General features: G+C 70.9%; 2 protein-coding genes across 4 annotated transcripts; one reads left to right on the forward strand and one right to left on the reverse strand.

The window, feature by feature from the left end:
• The first annotated feature begins 335 nt into the window (after positions 1 to 335).
• On the forward strand, positions 336 to 13,831 carry ITGB7 (integrin subunit beta 7). The gene is given in 18 exon segments (XM_064474179.1): positions 336 to 416; positions 487 to 569; positions 2,491 to 2,692; positions 3,272 to 3,442; positions 3,530 to 3,771; positions 5,144 to 5,303; positions 5,387 to 5,481; positions 5,577 to 5,666; positions 5,759 to 5,861; positions 5,864 to 5,898; positions 6,919 to 7,106; positions 7,786 to 7,898; positions 7,901 to 8,008; positions 10,032 to 10,254; positions 12,477 to 12,618; positions 12,621 to 12,732; positions 13,347 to 13,507; positions 13,614 to 13,831. Coding segments are annotated over 18 exon segments (2,358 nt in total). The 5' UTR covers positions 336 to 349; the 3' UTR covers positions 13,677 to 13,831.
• A 134-nt stretch (positions 13,832 to 13,965) lies between these two features.
• Positions 13,966 to 21,879, reverse strand: ZNF740 (zinc finger protein 740). 3 transcript variants are annotated; one of them, XM_064474483.1, is made up of 8 exons: positions 21,750 to 21,879; positions 19,642 to 19,939; positions 18,792 to 18,923; positions 17,677 to 17,751; positions 17,490 to 17,561; positions 17,188 to 17,311; positions 16,979 to 17,097; positions 13,966 to 15,889 (listed from the first exon to the last, which is right to left on the reverse strand). In XM_064474483.1, the coding sequence occupies exons 2-8, from the start codon at positions 19,657 to 19,659 to the stop codon at positions 15,800 to 15,802; spliced, it is 630 nt and encodes a 209-aa protein (XP_064330553.1). In that variant the 5' UTR covers positions 19,660 to 19,939; positions 21,750 to 21,879; the 3' UTR covers positions 13,966 to 15,799. The 3 variants fall into 3 exon arrangements, with proteins under 3 accessions (XP_064330553.1, XP_064330550.1, XP_064330551.1); XM_064474480.1 differs by having other exon boundaries at positions 17,677 to 17,763; XM_064474481.1 differs by having other exon boundaries at positions 17,677 to 17,763; positions 19,485 to 19,939.
• Between the last annotated feature and the right edge of the window lie 2,913 nt (positions 21,880 to 24,792).

The raw sequence follows: 24,792 nt of genomic DNA on the forward strand, positions 1-24,792 counted from the left end.
CCCCACGCCCCCCCCCCCCACTCCGGTGGGGGGACACGCACCCCCCCCCCCCCGGCCCCCTTCACCCCCGACCCACAGGCACCTGCAGCCCCTCCCAGGGCCCCGCCCCCCACCCCTGGGTGCCCCCCTGCCCCCTCCGCAGAGCCACGGGTGGGTGGGGGGAGGGCGCACCCCGGACGCCTGGGTCCTTCCCACGGGGTGGGTGGGGGTCAGGGTGGGGCCCAGAGCCACACCTGCGAGGTCCCATCCCCCCCAGCCACGCCCGGGGCAGGATGTGGCCCCCGCCCCGCCCCCCCCCGGGGTACCGCCCCCCCCCATCCCCGCCCCCCCATCCCAGCAGCGCCGGGCCATGGGGCGGCCGGGGGGGCTCCTGCTGCTGCCGCTGCTGCTGGCGACCCCGGTGGGGGCCGGGGCGGGTGAGGAGGGGGGGAGCACCCCGGGAGGGTGGGGGTCCCCTCCGCCCCCCACCCCTAACCCCCCCCACAGCCTCCCCAGGGTCCTGCGAGCCCCAGGCGTCCTGCGAGGCGTGTGTCCGCTCCCACCCGCTATGCGCCTGGTGCGAGGACCCGGTGAGTGCGAGGACCCCCACCCCACCCTGACCCCCACCCTGACCCCCACCCTGACATCCATCCCCCCCCCCCCACGCCCACACCCCACCCGGGCGCTGGGGGTCCGGCTTTGGGGGTTCCCCGCCTTCGTGGGGGGTCGTGGGGTGGCTTTGGGGTCCCCCGTGGGTGGGTGGGGCGCGGGGGGGGGGGGTGCTGGGGTGCTGTGGGGTCCCCAAGTCCCTGGGGGTTCCCATGGGGGTCCCCTGCGGTCCCCTTTTTCCCGGGGGGGCGGCCATGTGCTGTGGGGTCCCCATGTCCCGTGGGGGGGTGTCTGTGTCCTGGGGGGGGTCCCCGGGGCTCCCTGCGTGCTGTGGGGTCCCCAAGTCCCTGGGGGTCCCCGTGAGGTCCCCGTGTCCCGGGGGGTTCCCGGGGGGGCTGCGGGGGACTGTTGCATTAGGGGTGCCTTTGGGGGGGGCCCTGGTGTCCCATGGGGGGCCCCCGGGGTGGGAGCGTGCCGTGGGGTGGGGGCTGTGCTGGGGAGGGGGGGCACAGTGTCCCTGGGGGTCCCCGGTGAGGCGCCCCCCACCCAAGCTGCCTGGGGGTCCCTGGTGGGGGGGGTCCCCATTTCTCTCTGGGCCCCAAGTGTCCCATGGGGGGGGGGCTGTTGTCCGGGGGGGTCCCCGTGTGCTTTGGGGGTCCCCGCTTTCCCTGGGGTGCCCCTCGCCGCTGCGGTCCCGTTGTCCCTGGGCCCCCCGTGTGCCGTGGGCCGGTGGGTGCCGGCCCCCGCCCCCAGCCCTTGCGTGACCCCCCCCCCGCCCCACCCCGTCCCTGCGGTTTGTCACCAGGAAGCGGCAAAACCTCAGTGACAAACAGCGGGGGGGGCGGGGGGGGCGGGGAGGGCGGGGAGGTGGGTGCTGGGGTGTGGGGTGATGGGTGCAGGAGGCGCGGGGGGTTGCCAGGGCAATGTGGGGTGCAGGGAGGGACGTGGGGTGCAGGGAGGATGGGTGCTGGGGGGACGTGGGGTGCAGGGAGGGATGGGTGCTGGGGGATGTGGGGTGCTGGAGGGATGGGTGCTGGGGACGTGGGGTGCAGGGAGGGATGGGTGCTGGGGGATGTGGGGTGCAGGGAGGGATGGGTGCTGGGGGACGTGGGGTGCTGGGGGACGTGGGGTGCAGGAGGGGGTGGGGTGCTGGGGGGATGTGGGGTGCAGGAAGGGATGGGTGCAGGAAGGGATGTGGGGTGCAGGAGGGATGGGTGCTGGGGGACGTGGGGTGCAGGGAGGGATGGGTGCTGGGGGATGTGGGGTGCTGGGGGACGTGGGGTGCAGGAGGGATGGGTGCTGGGGGACATGGGATGCAGGAGGGATGGGTGCTGGGGGGATGTGGGGTGCAGGGAGGGATGGGTGCTGGGGGGCGCGGGGTGCAGGAGGGGTGGGGTGCTGGGGGGATGTGGGGTGCAGGAAGGGATGGGTGCAGGAAGGGATGTGGGGTGCAGGAGGGATGGGTGCTGGGGGATGTGGGGTGCAGGGAGGGATGGGTGCTGGGGGATGTGGGGTGCTGGGGGACGTGGGGTGCAGGAGGGATGGGTGCTGGGGGACATGGGATGCAGGAGGGATGGGTGCTGGGGGGATGTGGGGTGCTGGGGGACGTGGGGTGCAGGAGGGATGGGTGCTGGGGGACATGGGATGCAGGAGGGATGGGTGCTGGGGGATGTGGGGTGCAGGAGGGACGTGGGGTGCAGGAGGGACGGGTGCTGGGGGGGTGTGGGTGCAGGAGGGACGTGGGGTGCAGGGAGGGATGGGTGCTGCGGGGCGCGGGGTGCAGGAGGGTGGGCGCGGGCGCTGCGGGGCGCGGGGGTGCAGCGGGGCGCGGGGTGCTGGGGGGCGCGGGGCGCTGCGGGGCGCGGGGCAGGGGGTGCTGGCGCTGACCCCCGCCTGGCGCAGGATTTCACGCGGGGGGGCCAGGCCGAGGCCACGCGCTGCGGCCCGCGGGAGGCGCTGGAGCGCGCCGGGTGCCCCCCCCGCGCCGTGGTGCAGCCCCGCGGCGGCGTGCGGGTGCTGGCGGACGCGGAGCTGGGGGGCGGGGGCGGCCGGGGGGGGCCCACCCAGCTGCGGCCCCAGAGCGTCCGGCTGCTGCTGCGGCCCGGTGAGCGGGGGGGAGGGGGGAGGGAGGGGGGGAGGGAGATGGAGGGAGGGAGGGAGGAGGGGGGAGGAGGGATGGAGGGAGATGGAGGGATGGAGGGAGATGGAGGGAGGGAGGGAGATGGAGGGAGGGAGGGAGATGGAGGGATGGAGGGAGATGGAGGGAGAGAGGGAGGGATGGAGGGAGATGGAGGGAGGGAGGGAGACGGAGGATGGAGGGAGACGGAGGGAGGGAGGGAGGGAGATGGAGGGATGGAGGGAGGGAGGGAGATGGAGGGAGAAGGAGGGATGGAGGGAGGGAGGGAGATGGAGGGATGGAGGGAGATGGAGGGAGATGGAGGGATGGAGGGAGGATGGAGGGAGATGGAGGGGGGATGGAGGGGATGGAGGGGGGATGGAGGGGGGATGGAGGGATGGAGGGGATGGGGAGGGGATGGGGGGGATGGAGGGGATGGAGGGGATGGAGGGGATGGAGGGGATGGAGGACGGCCGTGTGGGAGGCTGGAGGAGGGCTGGGGCGATGGAGCCGCCGGGCGCTGGGGGGCACTTGGCCGAGGGGGGCCCCCACTGACCCCCGCCCCAGGGGAGGAGCAGAGCTTCCAGGTGCGCTTCCGGCGGGCGCAGGGTCACCCCGTGGACCTCTACTACCTGATGGACCTCTCCTACTCCATGCGGGACGACCTGGAGAACGTCCGCAAGCTGGGCAGCGACCTCCTGGCCGCCCTGCGCAACGTCACCTCCTCCGTCCGCATCGGTGGGCAGGCGCCGGGGCTTCCCCCCGGCGGGGCTCGGGGCGCTCGGGCCCTTCCCGCACCCCCAAAACCCCTTCGTCCCCCGCCAGGTTTCGGTTCGTTCGTGGACAAGACGGTGCTGCCTTACGTCAGCACGGTGCCCTCCAAGCTGCAAAACCCCTGCCCGGAGCGGCGGGAGCCCTGCGACCCCCCGGCCGCCTTCCGCCACGTGCTCTCGCTGACGGCCGACGCCGGGGAGTTCGCCCAGCGCGTCAGCGGCCAGCGCATCTCCGGCAACCTGGACGCGCCCGAGGGGGGCTTCGACGCCATCATGCAGGTGGCGGTCTGCGAGGTGAGCGGGCGGGGTGGGCGGGGCGGGGTGGGGCGGGTGGGGCGGGGCGGGGCGGGGCGGGCGGGGCGGGGGCACGCGCGTGTGGCGCCGCGTGGCACGTGCGCGAGAAGCCGGCCTGCAAACGTGGCGGCGTGCAAGGGGGTGGGCAAGCGCGCCCGGGTGCAAAAGGACGTGCACATGCGTGTGCAAGTGTGCCTGCGTGCAAGTGAGTGTGCAAAAGTGCCTGCCTGCAAGGGGGTGTGTGCACACGTGCACGAGCAACACGGCCGGGAGCGTGGTTGCATGCAACAGCGTGTGCAAGCGCGCCCGGGTGCAAAAGAATGTGCACATGCGTGTGCAAGTGTGCCTGCGTGCAAGTGAGTGTGCAAAAGTGCCTGCCTGCAAGGGGGTGTGTGTGCACTTGCTGAAGTGGCGCAGCAGGAGCGTGGCCACATGCAAGGGGGTGTGCGTGCACGTGCACGAGCAGCGTGGCCAGGAGCGTGGCTGTGTGCAAGGGGGCGTGCAAGCGCGCCTGGGTGCAAAAGAATGTGCACATGCGTGTGCAAGTGTGCCTGCGTGCAAGTGAGTGTGCAAAAGTGCCTGCCTGCAAGGGGGCGTGCGTGCGCGTGCTGAAGCGGCGCAGCGGGAGCGTGGCCGCGTGCAAGGGGCTGTGCAAGTGTGCCTGCGTTGCAAAAGCGTCTGCCTGCAAGGGAGCGTGCGTGTGCGTGCACGAGCAGCCGGGAGCGTGGCCACGTGCAAGGGAGTGTGTGTGCTCATGCATGAGCGCCGCGGCCGCAAACGTGGCGGCGTGCAAGGGGGTGTGCAAGCGCGCCCAGGTGCAAAAGAACGTGCACATTCGTGTGCAAGTGTGCCTGCGTGCAAGTGAGTGTGCAAAAGTGCCTGCCTGCAAGGGGGCGTGCGTGCGCGTGTGTGAGCAACACGGCCGGGAGCGTGGTTGCATGCAACAGCGTGTGCAAGCGCGCCCGCAAACGTGGCCGTGTGCAAGGGGGGTGTGTGTGCGCGTGCACGACCAGCGTGGCTGGGAGCACGCCGGCGTGCAAGGGGGTGTGCAAGCGCGCCCGGGTGCAAAAGAATGTGCACATGCGTGTGCAAGTGTGCCTGCGTGCAAAAGCGTCTGCCTGCAAGGGGGCGTGCGTGCACGTGCACGAGCGGCGCAGCGGGAGCGTGGCCGCGTGCAAGGGGGTGTGCGTGCACGTGCACGAGCGGCGCAGCGGGGAGCGTGGCGGCGTGCAAGGGGGCGTGCGCACACGTGCACGAGCGGCGCAGCGGGAGCGTGGGCGGCGTGCAAGGGGGCGTGCGTGCAAGCGAGCAGGCGCGCGTGGGGGCGCGCAGGACCGCGCGCACACGCGTGTGCAAGCCCCGGCGTGCCCAGGAGCGCATCGGCTGGCGCCCGGTCACGCGCCTGCTGGTCTTCGCCTCCGACGACACCTTCCACACGGCGGGGGACGGCAAACTGGGCGGCATCGTCACGCCCAGCGACACCCGCTGCCACCTCGACGCCAGCGGCGTTCTACTCCAAAAGCCACCTCTATGTAAGTCCGCGGAGGTGGGGGGGGGGTTTGGGGGGGTTTGGGGGCGGGGGGGGCACCCCAGCACCCACCCCCCCACCTTGCAGGATTACCCTCGGTGGGACACTTGGCCCAGGTGCTCTCGGCCGCCAACATCCAGCCCATCTTCGCCGTGACGGGACCCACCGTGCCCGTCTACCAGGTGGGTGGGGGGGGTGGGGGGTCCTGGGGGGGGTGGGGGGGGTGGGGGTGGGGTCCCGGCCCCCCCCCCCCACCCTGAGCCCCCTCCCCGCGCAGGAGCTGAGCCGCCTGATCCCCAAGTCCGTGGTGGGGGAGCTGCGGGAGGACTCCAGCAACGTGGTGCAGCTCATCGCCGACGCCTACAACGTGAGGGGGGGCGCGGGGGGCCGGGGGGTGCTGACACCCATGGGTGCCCCCCTGACCCATCCCCCCCCCCCCACACCCCTCCCCCCCCCCAGAGCCTCTCGTCCACGGTGGAGCTGCAGCACTCGCCGCTGCCCCCCGGCATCAGCCTCAGCTACGAGTCCCACTGCGGGGGCCCCCCCGGCCCCCCCAGCCCCACGGCGGCTTCTGCGCCGGCGTCCGCGTCAACCAGGAGGTGGGGGGCACTGGGGGGGGACATGGGGGCACTGGGGGGACATTGAGGGGGGACATGGGGACATTGGGGGGCACTGGGGGGACATTGAGGGGGACATGGGGACATTGGGGGGCACTGGGGGACACTGAGGGGCACTGGGGGGCACTGGGGGGGGACATGGGACATTGGGGGCACTGGGGGGGACATGGGGGCACTGGGGGGCACTGGGGGGGACATGGGGGCACTGGGGGAACATTGAGGGGCACTGGGGGGCACTGGGGGGGACATGGGGACATTGGGGGGCACTGGGGGGGGACATGGGGCACTGGGGGGACATTGAGGGGCACTGGGGGGCACTGGGGGAGGACATGGGGACATTGGGGGGCACTGGGGGGCACTGGGGGGGGACATGGGGGCACTGGGGGCCACTGGGGGGGGACATGGGGGCACTGGGGGGACATTGAGGGGCACTGGGGGGGACATGGGGACACTGGGGAGCACTGGGGGAGGACTGGGGACATTGGGGGGCACTGGGGGGACATGGGGGCATTGGGGGGGAGTCATGGGTGCAGGTCTGGGGGGGCACTGGGGGGGCATTGGGGGGACATAAGGGGCGTGGGAGACATGGGGGGGCAGCGGGCAGGGCTGGGCTGGGGGGTCCCGTGGGGGTGACAGGGCTGGGACATCGGGGGACACACGGGGGTGGGCAGAGCCGCCCCCCCCCCGGCTGCCCCCAGCCCCAGGGACTGATCCTGCACCCGTCCGTGTCCCCGTGTCCTGCGTGGCCGTGTGTCCGACCCGTCTGTGTGTCCTTCTGTGTCCCCGTGTGCCTGGGTGTGTCCGTGGGTGTGTCCGTGGGTGTGTCCGTGGGTGTCCCCGTGTCCCCGTGGGTGTCCCTGTGGGTGTCCCCGTGTCCCCGTGGGTGTCCCCGTGTCCCCGTGGGTGTCCCCGTGGGTGTCCCCGTGTCCCCGTGGGTGTCCCCGTGTCCCCATGGGTGTCCCCGTGGGTGTCCCCGTGTCCCCGTGGGCGCCCCCCGCGCAGGTGACCTTCACGGTGCGGGTGCGGGCGGGCGCCTGCCTGGGGTCCCCCCAGCGCGTGGGGCTGCGGGTGCTGGGCTTCGCCGAGGAGCTGAGCCTGGAGCTGGGCACCCTCTGCGAGTGCCCCTGCGCCCACCGCCAGCCCCAGACGCCCCTCTGCCACGGCGGGGACCTGCTCTGCGGGGTCTGCAGGTGCCGGGGGCAGGGGGGTGGGGGGGGGGTCTGTGGCATGGGTTGGAGGCAATGGGTGGGCTGGGGGGCTGGAGGGGGGCTGGAGGGTCCATGGTGGGGCCTGGGTGGGCAATGGGGTGGGCTGGGACCCGGGGGTGTGTGTGGGGTGGGATGGAGGCAGTGGGGTGGGGGGGCGGTTGGAGGGGTGGGTGGAGGGTCCATGGGGGAAGCTGAGGGGCAATGGGGGGGGGCTGGGGGCTGGGGGGGAGGGTGGGGAGTCCATGGGTTGGGTGGGGGTCTGTGGGGGGCAGGATAGGGGTCTGTGGGGTAGGATGAGAGGCAGTGGGGTGGGTTGGGGGGCTGGAGGGGGGTGTGGAGGGTCCATGGGGGAGTCTCGGGGGCAGGGTGGGGGTCCATGGTGGGAGATGAGGGCGATGGGGGGGTCCATGGGTTGTGTTGGGGGGCAGGATGGGGGGTCGTGGGGGGGGTTGAGGGTCAATGGGGTGGGCTGGGGGCTGAGTGGCGGGGTGGGGGTCCATGGGGTGGGACGGAGGCAAGGGGGCGGGACAGGGGTCTGGGGAGTGGTGGAGGGTTCACGGGGGGAGCTGCGGGGCAGGGTGGGGGGGCAAGAGGGTGGACAGAGTCGGTGGGGCAGGGTGGGGGTCCGTGGGGCTGACCACGGCTGCCCCCCCCCCGCCAGGTGCCCGGGGGGCCGCCAGGGCCGTCGGTGCGAGTGCGAGGAGGGGGCGGCGGCGGCGGCGGAGGCGGCGGGGGGCTGCCGGCCCCCCAACAGCACGGGGCCCCCCTGCAGCGGGAGGGCCAGTGCGTGTGCGGCGCCTGCGAGTGCCCCCCCGGGCTCAGCGGGACCCTCTGCCAGTGCGACAGCAGCGCCTGCGAGCGCCACGGGGGGCTGCCCTGCGGAGGTGGGGGCGCGGGGGGGCGCGGGGGGGCGCGGGGGGGCGCGGGGGGACATGGGGGGGATGTGGGGGAGACATGGGGGGACGTGGGGGGACGTGGGGGGACGTGGGGGGACGTGGGGGGACACGGGGACCGGGGGCATGCGGGGGGACATGGGGGGATGTGGGGGGATGCGGGGGGATGTGGGGGGACATGGGGGGACGTGGGGGGACGTGGGGGGACACGGGGACCGGGGGCATGCGGGGGGACATGGGGGGATGCGGGGGGATGCGGGGAGGTGGGGAGGATGCGGCGGGACATGGGGGGATATGGGGAGATGGGGGGATATGGGGAGATGCGGGGATGTGGGGGAGACATGGGGGGACGCGGGGGGACACGGGGACTGGGGGATGCGGTGGGGGGGCAATGGGGAGATGCGGGGAGATGCGGGGGGATGTGGGGGACGCGGGGGGGACACGGGGGGACACGGGGACTGGGGGATGCGGTGGGGGGGCATGGGGGATGCGGGGGGATGCGGGGGGATGTGGGGGACGCGGGGGGGACACGGGGGGATGCGGGGGGGACACGGGAGGGGGGTGTGGGGACCGTGCCTGTGCCCATCCTTGGCGTTCCCACCCCTGGGGGGGCCCGTCCCCACGAGTCATCCCCCGTCCGTGGGTCCCGTCCCCACCCTGTGCCCCGTCCCCCATGGGTCCCATCCCTGTTCCCCCCCCCACCTCCGTCCCCGCGGGTCCTGTCCCCACGGGTGTCCCCCCCCATCCCCACGGGCCCCCTGCCGTGGGTCCTGTCCCCATGGGTCCCCCCCATGGCCCCATCCCCGTGGCCCCCCCCATCCCGTGCCCCATCCCATGGCCCCCCCCCATCCCCACGGGCCCCTGCCGTGGGTCCTGTCCCATGGGTGTCCCCCCCCATCCCCACGGGCCCCCTGCCATGGGTCCTGTCCCCATGGGTGTCCCCCCATCCCTGTGGGCCCCCGTCCGTGGGTTCTCTCCCCATGCCCCCCCCCCATCCCCACGGGCCCCCTGCCGTGGGTCCTGTCCCATGGGTGTCCCCCCCCATCCCCACGGGCCCCTGCCGTGGTCCTGTCCCCATGGGTCCCCCCCATGGCCCCATCCCCGTGGCCCCCCCCATCCGTGCCCCATCCCCGTGGGGCCCCCCCCCATCCCCACGGGCCCCCGTCCGTGGGTTCTCTCCCCATGGCCCCCCCCCCCATCCCCACGGGCCCCCTGCCGTGGGTCCTGTCCCATGGGTGTCCCCCCCCATCCCCGTGGGCCCCCGTCCGTGGGTTCTCTCCCCATGGCCCCCCCCCCATCCCCACGGGCCCCCTGCCGTGGGTCCTGTCCCCATGGGTGTCCTCCCCCATCCCCGTGGGCCCCCGTCCGTGGGTCCTGTCCCCATGGGGCCCCCCCCCATCCCCACGGGCCCCCTGCCGTGGGTCCTGTCCCCATGGGCACCCCCCCATCCCCGTGGGCCCCCTGCCGTGGGTCCTGTCCCCATGGGGTCCCCCCCCATCCCCACGGGCCCCCGTCCGTGGGTCCCTGTCCCCATGGGGCCCCCCCCATCCCCACGGGCCCCCTGCCGTGGGTCCCGTCCCCATAGGTGTCCCCCCCATCCCCGTGGGCCCCCGTCCGGGGTCCTGTCCCCATGGGTGTCCCCCCATCCCCACGGGCCCCCTGCCGTGGGTCCCGTCCCCATAGGTGTCCCCCCCCATCCCCGTGGGCCCCCGTCCGTGGTCCTGTCCCCATGGGTGTCCCCCCATCCCCGTGGGCCCCCGTCCGTGGGTCCTGTCCCATGGGTGTCCCCCCATCCCCGTGGGCCCCCGTCCGTGGGTCCTGTCCCCATGGGCCCCCCCCATCCCCACGGGCCCCCTGCCGTGGGTCCTGTCCCCATGGGTGTCCCCCCCCATCCCCGTGGGCCCCCGTCCGTGGGTCCTGTCCCCATGGGCCCCCCCCATCCCCGTGGGCCCCCCGCCCGTCCCCGCGGGCCCCCCGCCGCGAGTGGGGGTCCGGCCTGACCCCCGCTGCCCAGGCCCGCAGCGGGGCGAGTGCGTGTGCGGGACGTGCCGGTGCCGCGAGGGCTTCGTGGGCAGCGGGTGCGGGTGCCCCGTGGCGCGGGAGGGCTGCGTGCGGGACGGCCGCGAGTGCAGCGGCCGCGGGCGCTGCGTGTGCGGGAGCTGCCTCTGCCAGCCCGGCTACGCGGGACCCCTCTGCGCGCGCTGCCCCGCCTGCCGCACCCCCTGCCAGCGCCGCCGGTGCGCCCCGGGGGCGGGGGGCCGGGAGGGGGGGCCGGGAGGGGGAGGGGGACTGGGAGGGGGAGGGGGGACTGGGAGGGGGGGCTGGGAGGGGGATCTGGGAATGGGAGGGGGGGCCGGGAGGGGAAGGGGGGGCTGGGAATGGGAGGGGGACTGGGAGGGGGGGACTGGGAATGGGAGGGGGGGCTGGGAGGGGGGGGCTGGGAATGGGAGGGGGACTGGGAGGGGGACTGGGAGGGGAGGGGGGACTGTGAATGGGAGGGGGGGCTGGGAGGGGGATCTGGGAATGGGAGGGGGGGCCGGGAGGGGAAGGGGGGGCTGGGAATGGGAGGGGGACTGGGAGGGGGGACTGGGAATGGGAGGGGGGGACTGGGAGGGGGGGCTGGGAGGGGGATCTGGAATGGGAGGGGGGGCCGGGAGGGGAAGGGGGGGCTGGGAATGGGAGGGGGACTGGAATGGGAGGGGGACTGGGAGGGGGGACTGGGAATGGGAGGGGGACTGGGAGGGGGGACTGGGAATGGAAGGGGGGACTGGGAGGGGGGGCTGGGAGGGGGGACTGGGAATGGGAGGGGGGACTGGGAGGGGGGGGCTGGGAGGGGGAGGGGGGGACTGGGAGGGGGGGCTGGGAGGGGGATCTGGGAATGGGAGGGGGGGCCGGGAGGGAAGGGGGGGCTGGGAATGGAGGGGGACTGGGAGGGGGGACTGGGAATGGGAGGGGGGTGGCTGGGAGGGGGGCTGGGAATGGGAGGGGACTGGGAGGGGGGACTGGGAGGGGGAGGGGGGACTGTGAATGGGGAGGGGGGGGCTGGGAGGGGGATCTGGGAATGGGAGGGGGGGCCGGGAGGGGAAGGGGGGGCTGGGAATGGGAGGGGGACTGGGAGGGGGGGACTGGGAGGGGGGACTGGGAATGGGAGGGGGGGACTGGAGGGGGGGCTGGGAGGGGGATCTGGGAATGGGAGGGGGGGCCGGGAGGGGAAGGGGGGGCTGGGAATGGGAGGGGGACTGGGAATGGGAGGGGGGACCTGGGAGGGGGGACTGGGAATGGAGGGGGGGACTGGAGGGGGGGCTGGGAGGGGGATCTGGAATGGGAGGGGGGCCGGAGGGGAAGGGGGGGCTGGGAATGGGAGGGGGACTGGGAGGGGGACTGGGAATGGGAGGGGGACTGGGAGGGGGGACTGGGAATGGAAGGGGGGACTGGAGGGGGGGCTGGGAGGGGGGACTGGGAATGGGAGGGGGGACTGGGAGGGGGGGCTGGGAGGGGGATCTGGGAATGGGAGGGGGGGCCGGGAGGGGAAGGGGGGACTGGGAGGGGGGACTGGGAATGGAAGGGGGGGACTGGGAGGGGGGGCTGGGAGGGGGGACTGGAATGGGAGGGGGACTGGAGGGGGGGACTGGGAATGGAGGGGGGGGGCTGGGAGGGGGAGGGGGGACTGGGTAGGGGGGGCTGGGAGGGGGAGGGGGGACTGGGTAGGGGGGGCTGGGTAGGGGGGAATGGGTAGGGGGGAATGGGGGGGGCTGGGAGGGGGACATGGGACTGGACACGGGCGGGGAAGGGACAGCGGGACTGGGAACATGGGGGGGGCTGAGGGGACAGAGGACATGGGGGGTGGGTACGGAGACATGGGGCTGGGCTGGGGACACTGGGGGGGGACACGGTGGGGGGACACTGGGGGGGGACAACTGGGGGGGGACACGGTGGGGGGGACACGGGGGGGGACACGGGGGGGGCTCGGGGGGGGACACTGGGGGGGGACACGGGGGGGGACACGGGGGGGCTCGGGGGGGGACACGGGGGGGGGACTCGGGGGGGGGACACTGGGGGGGACACTGGGGGGGGACGGGGGGGGGGCTCGGGGGGGACACGGGGGGGGACGGGGGGGGGGCTCGGGGGGGGGACACTGGGGGGGGCTCGGGGGGGGGACACTGGGGGGGGGACACGGGGGGGGGGCTCGGGGGGGGCTCGGGGGGGGACACGGGGGGGGGGCTCGGGGGGGGGCTCGGGGGGGGGACTCGGGGGGGGGACACGGGGGGGGGCTCGGGGGGGGACACTGGGGGGGGACACGGGGGGGCTCGGGGGGGGGACTCGGGGGGGGGACTCGGGGGGGGGCTCGGGGGGGGGCTCGGGGGGGCTCGGGGGGGGACACGGGGGGGGGCTCGGGGGGGGGCTCGGGCGGGGGGCCGCTGCGGGGGCGGGCCCTGACCGGGTGCCGGGGGGTCCCCAGGGACTGCGCCGACTGCGGCGCCTTCGGGCGGGGGCCGCTGCGGGGGAACTGCAGCCACGCTGTGCCCGCGCCCCCGCGCGCGCGCTGCCCGCGCCCCCCCGCGACCCCCCGCGGCTGGTGCCGCGAGCGGACCGAGGACGGCCGCGTCCTCCTCTTCCTCATCGAGGGCGGGGGCGGCGACGGGGGGAGGAGGAGGAGGAGGAGGAGGAGGAGGAGGAGGACCGGGAGGTGACGCTGATCGTCTGGGCTGAGGAGGGTGAGTGCGGGGGGACCCCCCCCACGCTCCCCGCCGGGATGCGGTGACCCTGCGGGACCCCCCTGCACCCTGCGGGACCCCCCTGCACCCTGCGGGACCCCCCCCATACCCTGCGGGACCCCCCCTGCACCCTACGGGACCCCGCAGCCTGTGCGACCCCCCCTGCCCCCTACGGGAACCCCCTGCACCCCACAGACCCCCCTGCACCCTATGGGACCCCCCCCCATGCCCCAAGAGACTTGTCTGGAGGGTGTCTGGAGGGTGGGGGGTGGGGGGGTGGGGGGGGGTGTCCGGGCACCCCGGCCCCCCGTGGGTGGGTGTCTGCCCTCGAGCCCTTGGCCCCCCCCCCCGGGTAGGTTTCTGGGTGGGTGGGTGCCCTTGCACCTTTAGCCCCCCGTGGGCGGGTGGGTGAGTGGGTGTGGGGATTGCCCCGGCCCCCTCGTGGGTGGGTGTCTGGGTGGGCGCCCCGGCTCCCCGCGGGCGGGTGGGTGGGTGGGCGCCTGGGTGGGCGCCCCGGCCCCCCGCGGGCGGGCGGGCGGGTGGGTGCCTGGGTGGGTGGGTGCCTGGGGGGGCGCCCCGGCCGCCCGGCCCCCCGTGACGCGGCGTGCCCGCAGGCGGGGCGGGGGTCGCGGGGGGGCTGGTGGCCGGGCTGGCGGCCGGGACGGTGGCGCTGGGGCTGCTGGCGCTGGGCCTCTCCCGCCTCGCCCTGGAGCTCTGCGACCGCCGCGAGTTCCAGCGCTTCCAGCGCGAACGGCAGCGCGCCCGCTGGGCCGAGGTGAGACCCCCCCGCGACCCCCGCCCCGCACCGGGGGGGGTCTCACCCCCCCCCCGCCGGGGGGGCCGGGCTGTGACCCCCCACCCCGCGTCCCCCCACCCCGCAGAACAACCCCCTCTTCAGGAGCGCCACCACCACCACCGTCAACCCCCACTACGTGCCGGAGTGAGGGGACAGCGGGGGGAGACCCCCCCCCCCCGCAAAACCACCCCGGGTGGCACCGACCCCCCCCCCATCCCCAGAGACCCCCACCCCCCACTTTATGTACCCCCCCCCCTCATTTTGTACAAGACCCTCAATAAAAGGAGCCACCCTGACACCGTCCCCTCCCTCCGTCCTGGGGAGTTAAGGGGGGCTTTGGGGGGGGGGTCCCCAGCTGGATTCAGCCCCCCCCCTCCCCATTTCCCCCCGCCCCCAAATTAAGGAGCAAAACCCGGGGTAGAAAAAGAGGAAAAAAAGAAAAAAAACCCGACGAGTTTTTATTTAAATAAACCCTAAAGGCTGGGGGGGGGACACGGGGACCGACGCTGCGGGGGGGGGGCAAAGAACAAAAAAACTACGATTTAAAAGTGACGCAAGGTCAGCCCCGGGGGGGAGGGGCTGCACCCCGCCCCCCACCACCCCAGGGGTGCACCCTGACCCCCCCCACCCCCCCTTCCCTTCCCCCATAGCAAAATAAGTGTATTAAACCCCCTCCCCCAAAATAAACCCAATGAAAAAAAAACAACCCCCCCCACCCCCCCCTAAGAAAACCAATGAAGCCGGGGGGGGTTGGGGGGGGGTCCCCTGTGCCCCCCCCTCCCCGGGTTTGGGGGGGGTCCTGGGGGGGGGTCTGCATGTGGCCACCACGCTTCTGCCACCCGGTGAAACCTCAGTGCTTGGTTCTGCCCAGCCCCCCCCCCGGGACCCCCCCAAAACCCCATCGGCGTGTGTGTCCCCCCCCCCTCAAATCCCACAGACGCAAAAGGCCGATGGGGACGGAGTTAGGCTGGGGGGGGGGGGTTCCCGAAATAGGGGGGGGCTCCCGAAATGGGGGTGCCTGTATCAATGGAGACAGCACAGTGCCCCCCCCCCGTGGCACCCAGAGGAATGGGGGGGGGCCGGGGGGGGGGGAGCAGCAGCCAAATTGGGGCCCCTTTGCCCCCCCCCCAGCGCGGGGGGGGGTCGCTGTGGGACAGCACAGTCTGTGCTTTTTGGGGGGGGGGGCTGCCAGGCACTGCTGGTGTCCCCAAAACTGTCCCCAAAGAGCCCGGCTCTCCTCTGGCCACCCCAAAATGCTGGGGGGGGGGGGGGAGCAGGGGTGACCCCCCCCACGGCAGGGAGGGCTGGGAGCTGGGGGGGGGTCTCTCCATGGCCTCTTTGGCCCCCCCAAGAGGCTTTTCTCACTCAGCATCAGGGTTTCCCCCCCCAGAACAGCCCTATTTTTGGGGTGAGCTCCCATCTAGCCTCCCCCCCCACTCAATCACCCCCTCGCCCCCCCCCAAAGGGCACTGGAGCGACAGCATCGCCCCCCCAAAAAAAAACCACACGTGGAAAAGTGAATAAACCCCCCAAAAAAAAATTATGAAGAAATTCGGAAGGGAAGTGCCGCGGAGCTGCCGCCGGCCGGGCCCCGCCAAAGCGCGGGGAGGGGGGGGACGGTGGGTTTTTCCCCCCTCTTTTTTTTTTTTGTTTTTTTTTTCCTCAAAAAAGCGATGAAAAAAGGAAAAAAAGGGTCAGAAAAAGGGGGGGGGGGTGTGTGTGTGTTTCCTCCCCGCGAGACCCTCCTACCTGAGACCGGCGGCCCCGAGGACGCGCTCGCGGCTCTGGAGGCGGCGCGGGGTTTGGTTTTGCTCGACTTTAGGCCGGGCTTAGGAGCGCCAAGCTTTTCCTGAGAGGAGGACGGGCAGGATTTTGGGGGGGGGGGGGAATCGGGGGGGCGTAAAACCGAGGGGGTGAGGGGGGGCAGGTTTGTAGGCTGCAGTTTGTCGGTCGCGGGGGTGGTGGTGGGGAAAAGGCGGCGGTTTGTGGTTTTCCGGGTGGGTCCCCCCCCCCGGGCCCCCTCCCCGAGTTATTTATGGCGCTGGAAGTCCGGGCGAGGGGCCTGCTCTTCCCCGGCCCCTGCGGCGGGGGGAAGCCACGAGAAATGGAAGAGGAGGAAGGGGAGGAAGGAGATTGGGGGGGGGGGGAACCACCCAACAAACCCCCCTTCCTTCCGCGGGAGGTGGCGTCGGCGGTTCCCCCCCCCGCCCACGGTCGGTGCCGGGGTTGGGGGGGCTCGGGGGGGGGGCTCGGGGGGCTCCTCCTCGGCTCCTAGAGCAGCAGCTGCGAGTCGGGGGTCTTGGTTTGGCAACCTTGGCACATTCGTTTGTGTCTCAGCAGCCGGTCTGTCCGGGAGAAGCTCTGCGGGAGACGTGGGGCGGGGGGTTACGAGACCTGGGGGGGCCACGAGGCCTGGGGGGGGTCCTGAGGCCCAGGGGTGGTTCTGAGGCCTGGGGGGGTCCTGAGGCCTGGGGGGGGTTCTGACGCCCGGGCGGGTTCTGAGGCCCGGGGGGGTCCTGAGGCCCGGGGGGGGTTCTGAGGCCTGGGGGGGTTCTGAGGCCCGGGCAGGTTCTGAGGCCTGGGGGGGGTCCTGAGGCCTGGGGGGGGGTCCTGAGGCCCGGGGGTGGTCCTGAGGCCTGGGGGGGGTCCTGAGGCCCGGGGGGGGTCCTGAGGCCCAGGGGTGGTTCTGAGGCCTGGGGGGGGTCCTGAGGCCTGGGGGGGGTCCTGAGGCCCGGGGGGGGGTCCTGAGGCCCGGGGGGGGTCCTGAGGCCCAGGGGGGGTTCTGAGGCCCGGGGGGGGTCCTGAGGCCCAGGGGGGGTCCTGAGGCCCGGGGGGGGTCCTGAGGCCCAGGGGGGGTTCTGAGGCCCGGGGGGGGTCCTGAGGCCCGGGGGGGGTCCTGAGGCCCAGGGGGGGTTCTGAGGCCTGGGGGGGGTCCTGAGGCCCAGGGGGGGTTCTGAGGCCCAGGGGGGGTCCTGAGGCCTGGGGGGGTTCTGAGGCCTGGGGGGGTCCTGAGGCCCGGGGGGGTCCCGAGGCCCGGGGGGGGTCCCGAGGCCCAGGGGGGTTCTGAGGCCTGGGGGGGTTCTGAGGCCTGGGGGGGGTCCTGGAGCCTGGGGGTGGTTCTGAGGCCCAGGGGGGGGTTCTGAGGCCCAGGGGGGGGTTCTGAGGCCCAGGGGGGTTCTGAGGCCTGGGGGGGTTCTGAGGCCCAGGGGTGGTTCTGAGGCCTGGGGGGGTTCTGAGGCCCAGGGGTGGTTCTGAGGCACGGGGGGGTTCTGAGGCCTGGGGGGGTTCTGAGGCCCGGGGGGTTCTGAGGCACGGGGGGGTTCTGAGGCCTGGCGGGGTTCTGAGGCTTGTTGGGGGTTCTGAAGCCTGGGGTTGGGGGTCCTGAGGCCCGGGGGGGTCCTGAGGCCCGGGGGTCCCCCCTCCCGAGCCCCCCGGCCGCAGGGGCGGTACCTGCATGCAGCGCTCGCACTGGTAGGGTTTCTCGCCGCTGTGGACGCGCTTGTGACGCTCCAGGTGGTATTTCTGGATGAAGCGCATGTCGCAGACATCGCACTCGAAGGGCTTCTCGCCTGGGGAGGGGCGAGGGGGGATTAATTTGGGGGTGGGGGGGGTTAATTAAGGCGGCGCTCGTTAGCGGGGCGGCCCCCCGCCCCCTGTACCGGTGTGGATGAGGATGTGCCGCTTGAGGTGGTAGCTGCTGCGGAAGGCGCCGAAGCAGTGCTCGCAGATGAAGTTTTTGGGGATCCTCAGCTGGAAGGAGCCGTTCTGCTCAATCACCACCATCTGCGGAGGAGCGCAGACACCCCCCCGTCAGCGTGGCGGGGGGCGGCACCCCAAATCCACCCCCCTCCACCCCCCTGACCCCCCCCCCGGCCGTCTTGCGCCTGCCGGAGTTTGGGAAGTCTCTTCCTCCTCCTCCTCCTCCTCCTCCTCCTCCTCCTCCTCCTCAGCGGCGGCAAACCTGGCTGCCGAGGTGGGATCCTCTCCGGGAGGAGCGGCTGGGTCCCTCGGCGCCGGCCACCCGCTTGCGGCGCTGGCACGGGGAGGGAGGGCTGGGTCAGTCGCGCCCGTTCCGGACCCCCCGGGACCCCCCAGCGCCGCCCTGCCCCACCCCGGGACCCCCCCCAAGCCCGGCGCCCACGACCTGCCTTTTTAATGGATTTCTTGGGCTGCGAGGCCTCGGCGGCTTCGTCCTCCTTGCGGCTGCGGGGCTTCTCGCCGTCCTGACGGAGAGCCTCGAGAGGAGCGGGGCGGCGTTAGAGGGGGGGATCGCGTCGGGGGAACCAGGGGAGGGGGAAACGTGAGCGGAAGGGGGGGAAAAGTGAGCGAAAGGGGGGGAAACGTGAGCGAAAGGGGGGTAAGATAGAATTAAAGATGGAAAACTCAAAGGAGGAAAAACTCCAAGGAGGAAAAAGTCTAACTAAAAGAGAAAAAGCCAAATTAAAGGAGGAAAAAACCAAAACCAGAGGACAAAAAGTCCAATTAAAGGAGGAAAAAGTCAAACTGAAAGAGGAAACTCAGATCAGAGGAGGAAAAAGCCAAACTGAAGGAGGAAAAGTCAAATTTAAGGAGAAAAAAGCAAAACCAGAAGAGGAAAAAGTCAAAGTGAAAGAGGAAAAAGCCACCCCAAAGGAGGAAAAAGCCAAATTAAAGGAGGAAAAGTCAAATTAAAGGGGGAAAAACGAAACCAGAGGAGGAAAAAGTCTAACTCAAAGAGGAAAAAGCCAAACCAAAGGAGGAAAAAGACAAATTAAAGGAGGAAAAAGCCAAATTAAAACAGAAAAGTCAAATTAAAGGGGGAAAAACCAAACCAGAGGAGGAAAAACTCGAACTCAAAGAGGAAAAAGTCAAACTGAAGGAGTAAAAAGCCAAATTAAAAGAGGAAAAATCCAAATTAAAGCAGAAAAGTCAAATTAAAGGGGGAAAAACTAAACCAGAGGAGGAAAAGGTCTAACTCAAAGAGGAAAAAACCAAACCAAAGGAGGAAAAAGCCAAATTAAAGGAAGAAAAGTCAAATTAGAGGAGGAAAATGTGAAACCAGAGGAGGAAAAAGTCTAACTCAAAGAGGAAAAAGCCAAACCGAAGCACGAAAATGCCAAATTAAAGGAGGAAGAAGCGAAACCAGAGGAGGAAAAAGCCAGATCAGAGAAGGAAAAAGCCAAACCAAAGCAGGAAAAAGGTCTAACTGAAAGAGGAAAAAGCCACCGCGGGGGGAGGGAAGCACCGCGCAGCCCCGCGCCCCCCCGGCGGGGAGCGGCCGTACCAGCACGTCGGGGCTGCTCCCCCTCTCCCTGCTCTCCCCTTGCTTCGAGCTCTGCTTCGGCATCATCTTCTTGCTGGCGACCGTGGGCACGAGGCAGACGCCGGAGAGGCCCTCGCAGGCCAGGAGGCTCGCCTGCCGGGAGAGGGGGGGGGGAAGGCGGCCGAGCTGCAGGCGCCCCCCGCCTCAACCAACCCCCCCCGCCCCGGCCCCCTTCAAACGAACCAAAAGCAAACCCTTGCGAGGGGGACGGAGACCGGACGCCTTCGACCGAGCGATAAAACGGGGTTGGGGTACGGAGGGGGAGGGGGGGGGGGAGGCACGAGCCCGGCCCCTGCCCCCCCCCCTCGGGAAAAAAAAAAAACAAAAACAAAAACAACCAACCAACTAAAAAACAAACCATAAAACCAAACAAACCCTTTTTCATGAGGCCCGCCGAGGACCTAAAGGCTAACGGGAGAGTTTCGGATGATCCCTGGAATGGCGGCCGGGAAAAAAAAAAACTCTGCCGGCTCCGGAAAGGACCCGGGACGGGGAGGGTGGGTGGGTGGGGGGGCCCGCGCCGGCACCCACCGCCCCGGCGGGGAGGGAGCTGCCGGGCCGAGCGCTCTCCGCCCCCCGCCCCCCCAACCCCTACCCCGCCATTTCTCGGCTTCGGATCTTGGGGTTACGGGTGGGAAAATTGGGGCTCATTACCTGAGCCATCTTGTGTCTGTCTGTCTGTCCTCGACAAACGGGATTGTAACAATTCTTTAGCCTTAATTCTCGCCCAGGAAAAGAATTTTTTTAACGGTTAGAAAGGTGGGTTCAGTTAATCATTTTTTTTTTTTTTTTTGCCGGGCTCGTCCAGTACCCTCCACTTTGCCGACATCTTCCCCCCGGCGCCGCCGCGGGTGCCGCGAGGCCTTTCCTCCTCGAGCCCGGGGGGTGAGGGGCCGGCAGGGTTTTAGGCAGGGTTTTAGGCAGGGTTTTAGGCAGGAACCGGCAGCTGCCGCCGGGGGAGGTTTCTTAGAGAGGGGACATCCCCCCCCCCCTTCCCCACCGCCCGTCCCCCCCCCCGGGGCGGGAGCCGGCAGCACCCCCCGGGGGACGCCGCCGCCGCCGCTGCCGTCGCCGCTGCCGCCGCCGCCGCTGCCGCCGCGGGTCTTCGCCTGCGGGGAGGGAGAGGACGGTTATACGGACGGGGGGGGCCCCCCGTAATTGGAGGACCCCCCCCGTAATTGGAGGGAACCCCCCCCATAAGTGGAGGAAACCCCCCCCAGAATTGTGGGCCCTCCCCTCTAATTGGGCCCTCCTGTAATTGGGGGCACCCCCCGTAAATGAAGGACCCCCCATGTAATTGGAGGGAACCCCCCCTACTTGGGACCCCCTGCAATTGGGGGCACCCCCCATAATTGGGGGACCCCCTGCAATTGGAGGGAACCCCCCATAATTAGGGGCCCCCCCCCTAATTGGGCACCCCTGTAATTGGGGGACCCCCCTGTAATTGGAGGGAACCCCCCCCCAGAATTGTGGGCCCTCCTGTAATTGGGGGCACCCCCTGTAACTGAAGGACCCCCCCGTAATTGGAGGGAACCCCCCCTAATCGTGCCCCCCTGTAACTGGGGGACCCCCCTGTAATTGGGGGACCCCCCTGAAATTGGAGGGACCCCCTGTAATAGCCCCCCCCGTAACTAGGGTCACCCCCCCATAATTGGAGGCTCTCCCCTGTAATTGCCCCCCCCGTAATTGGGGGACCCCTCCCTAACTGGGGGAACCCCAGCCCCGAGGTCTGGGGGGGTCCCCTCCCTGCCGGGACACAGGTGGACACCCCACAGTGGGGATCTGTGGGGGGGGACACACAGGGGGTGACTCTGGGGGGGGGGTGGGGGGCAGCGGGCAAAGGGGGACGTGGGCAGTGTGGGGACCTGGGGGGGGCGCTGGGGATGTGGGGGGGTCTTGGGTGGGGTGACACGGGCGGGGGGATGATTTTGGGGGGTTGGGGGATGACACGGGGGAGTGGGGAAGCCAGGGAGGGTTGGGGGGGTCCCAGGGTTGGGGTGTGTGTGTGTGACACTGGGGGGGGTATGATCGGGGGGGAGGGGTATGATCGGGGGGGGGGGGTCGTTGGAGACCCTGAGGGGCTGGGGGGGGGCAGGGCGGCACTGTGGGGGGGAACATGGGGGTCCTGGGGGTGACACTGGGGGGCTTGTCCCAGGGCAGGGTGACACGGGAAGGGGAAATGATGACCCTGGGGGAGGGGATGGGGACCCTGAGGGGGTGCGGGGGGGGGGGGTCCCGGGGGGGTGGCACTGGAGGGGGGACGACACACGATCCTGGGGGGGTCCCGGGGGGGTGACCCTGTGGGTGGGGGTGTCCCGGCGTGGGGTGGCACAGGGGGGAGAGGTGGGGAACCCGGGGGTGACACTGTGGGGGGTGGATGACCCGGGGGGGGGGGGCCGGGGGGGTGAGGGTGTCCCGGGGGGAGGGGGTGTGTGTGACCGTGGTGGGGGGTGGGGTCCCCGGGCGGGGAGGGGTTCCGAAGGAGGGGGTGACCCTGCACGTGGTGGGTCCCGGGGTGACCCGGGGGGATCCCCGGGGGGTCTGTGACCCTGTGCGTGTGCACCGGGTGCCCCGGGGCGGGGTGACACGGGGCTCGCGGGCGGAGGGAGGGGCACCGGGGGGGTCACGGCGGGAGGGGGGGGAGGGGTGACCCGGCTGGGGGAGGGGCCGCCCCCACTCGGTGGGGGCTCACCGCGCCTGCGCGCTGGGATCACCCCGCTATTCCCCCCCACCCCCCTTCCCCGGTGCCCCCTCCTCCCTCCCGGTACCGCCCGGTGGGGGCGGGGCTGAGGCGGCGGCGCGCGCGGTCGGGCCCGGTGAGGCGCGCGCGCGCGCGGGCGGGCGGCCCCACCGCCGTGCCCCCTGTCCCCCGCCGCCGCCCCCAGCGCTCGGTGCCGGCGGGAAGGGGCGGGTCGGTACCTGCCGCGGCCCCTCCGCGCTCCGCTCCGCGCCGCGCCGCGCCGACAAGTTTACAAACAGCCGCGGCCCCGGCGCCCCCCCCCCTTCCTCGGCCGCCGCCGCCGACCCGGAACCGGAAACACCCGCCCACCCCCCGCGGGGACGACGCTTCCGGCGGGGGAACGGCAGGAGGTGGGGCGCGCCGCGCATGCGCAGCGCCGCGCCGTGCCGCCGCCTAGGGCGGCGCCATCTTGGAGTCGGGCGGTTGCCGGGGCAACGCGGGTGGCGGGGCAGGGCCTAGGCCTAGGCCTGAGCATGAGCCTTGGCCTGAGCGTGAGCTGAGGCCTAAGCATGAGGCGGCTCACGGCTTAGACAAGTGTACTCTTCACTGTGTACAAAACCGTCTGGCTGGATGGCCAAGCCGTGAGAGCTGTGGTGACGGAGCTACATCCAGCCGGCAGCTGGTCACGAGTGGGGTTTCCCAGGGCTCAGTGTTGGGGTCCTCGTGTTTAATGGCTTTATCAATGATCTGGGGGAGGGGATCGAGGGTGCCCTCAGGGAGATGCAGGTGACACCAAGCTGGGTGGGGGTGTCGATCGGCTGGAGGGCAGGAAGGTGCTGCAGGGGGACCTGGGCAGGCTGGAGCAATGGGCTGAGCTCAGCCGTGTGAGGTTTAACAAGGCCCAGTGCTGGGTCCTGCCCTTGGGTCACACCAACCCCAGGCAGTGCCCCAGGCCTGGGGCAGAGGGGCTGGGAAGTGCCCGGCGGAGAAGGCCCTGGGGGTGCTGGCTGACAGCCGGCTGGGCATGAGCCAGCAGTGCCCGGGTGGCCAAGGAGGCCACCAGCCCCCGGGCTTGTGTCAGCACTGGGGTGGCCAGCAGGGGCCGGGCAGGGATGGGGCCCCTGTGCTCGGCCCTGGGGAGGCCCCACCTCGAGTGCTGGGCTCAGGTTTGGGCCCCTCGGGACAAGAAGGGCCTTGAGGGGCTGGAGCGTGTCCAGCGAAGGGCAGCGGGGCTGGGGCAGGGTCTGGAGCACAAGTGTGCTGGGGGGCGGCTGAGGGGGCTGGGGGGGTTTAGCCTGGAGAAGGGGGGGCTGAGGGGAGCCCTTCTCGCTCTCTGCAGCTGCCTGAGAGGGGCTGGAGTGAGGGGGGGGCTGGTCTCTGCTCCCAAGTCACCAGTGACGGGACGAGAGGGAACGGCCTCAAGCTGCGTCAGGGGAGGTTTAGGTTGGATGTGAGGGGAAATGCCTTCCCTGCCAGAGGGGTCAGGCCCTGGCACAGGCTGCCCAGAGAGGTGGGGGAGTCACCATCCCTGGGGGGGTTCAAATAACGTGCAGCCGTGGCCCTTGGGGCCATGGTTTAGGAGGCCTGGGGGTGTTGGGCTGGGGGTTGGACTTGATGATCTGAGAGGCCTTTTCCAACCTTAATGATTCTGTTGGTGCCGATGGGACATCTGGTGCCCGTCTAACCAAAGCGACACGAGATATATTTCCAGGTCAGACAGGCAGGCGATATATTTCCAAGCGAGACAAGCTCAGGAAGTCATGTATTTAGGTGACAATAATAGTTTTGACACAACTTACCATCGCGTCCTGGAACGGTAAATCCCTAATTAGTTGATTTTGCAAATTAAGCACTTGGAAGAGCCTTGAAACAAGCCAAAACGCACCGCGCGTGCCTGAGGACCAGGATCATCTAGTGAACACGGTGAGGAAGACTATGGGCGACCGCCAGAGGCCTTTAGAAGAGGGCCAATGAATGCGAATGCGCGTGTGCCGAGGGCCTGTGCGTATATTGGTGAGTTCTAAGAATAGCACAAATATTATAATAATTTCTTGGAAATCTAATGAATATGCAAATTTTATGCGTACCTAATCTCTGCAGTGCAAGAGCACGTTAGGCGGAGCGATCCCCGGCGCGCCCGGCGCCACGAGTAACACCCGCCTTCTGAAATGCTAAAGCTGAGTCTTAGGGAGCTTCTCTCCCTGGCTTTCACGGTATCACTATGATTCTGTGAGCCTGGCCCAGGGTTGAGTCTCAGCATAAGCCTGGGCCTGAGTCTGAGCCTGGGCCTGGGCCTGGGCACAAGCCTAAGCCTGAGCCTGGGCCTGATGCTGATCCTGATCCGGGGCCTGGGCCTGAGCCTGAGCCCGAGCCTAGGCCTGAGCATGAGCCTGGGCCTGATCCTGATCCGGGGCCTGGGCTGGATCCTGATCCTGTGCCTGAGCCTGATCCTGATCCTGATCCTGATCCTGGGCCTGATCCTGATCCTGGGCATGGGCCTGATCCTGAGCATGGGCCTGATCCTGATCCTGAGCCTGGGCCTGAGCCTGAGCCTGGGCCTGAGCATGGGCCTGATCCTGATCCTGAGCCTGAGCCTGGGCCTGGGCCTGAGCCTGAGCCTGGGCCCGGGCCCCACTGCCTGCCCTGGCCACCCCAGGGAAGCCGCCCCTATGTTCTTGCCCCGGGGAGGGGGTTACCCCGCCATGGCCCCCCCAGGCTGGGCCCTGTCCCCTGCATTGCCCCTGGAGGGGGGCTATGACTGCCCTGGGGGGGGTGTCCCCACCCTGCTGTGACACCCCGGGGGGGCTGGTGTGTGTCCCCAACCCACTCCTCCCATCTTGTCACCCCCCTGGGGTGCATCACTTTTGGGGGTGGGGGGACACAGAAGGGGTGTCCCCATCCCCCCTCACTGTTGGGGTCCATCCTGGGTTGGGGGGTCCTGGTGTCCCCATGTCCCCCACCCGTGTTCCCTGCCCTGTGTGTCCCCCCCATGTCCCCCCAAGACCCCTGCCCCATGTGTGTCCCCCTGTGTGTCCCCATGTCCGCCTCCGTGTCCCCACTGGCAGGATGGCCCTGGCATGGTGGGGGGCGGCAGTGCTCTGTGTCCCCCCCAGTGTCCCCCTGTGGGGGTCTCCGTCCCCCTGGCAGCCCTCGATGACACCCCAGGGGCACAGACAGGCTTTGGGGTGGCTGGGGGGGCTCCCCTTCCCCCTTCCCACGGCTCCTCCGTGTCCTCCCGCTCCAACACCCCCGCCGGGCCACGGGGGAGGGAGGGGGGGGCAA

The sequence above is a fragment of the Phalacrocorax carbo genome, chromosome 27, assembly GCF_963921805.1.
Source record: "Phalacrocorax carbo chromosome 27, bPhaCar2.1, whole genome shotgun sequence".
Taxonomy (NCBI): domain Eukaryota; kingdom Metazoa; phylum Chordata; class Aves; order Suliformes; family Phalacrocoracidae; genus Phalacrocorax; species Phalacrocorax carbo.

What these genes read in the sequence shown, in the direction of transcription:
- ZNF740 (XM_064474480.1), bottom strand. An exon ending in GCACATCCTCATCCACACCG is followed by an intron (nt 17,098 to 17,187) that starts GTACAGGGGGCG and finishes GCCCCTCCCCAG; the next exon opens with GCGAGAAGCCCTTCGAGTGC. An exon ending in AGTGCGAGCGCTGCATGCAG is followed by an intron (nt 15,890 to 16,978) that starts GTACCGCCCCTG and finishes CGTCTCCCGCAG; the next exon opens with AGCTTCTCCCGGACAGACCG.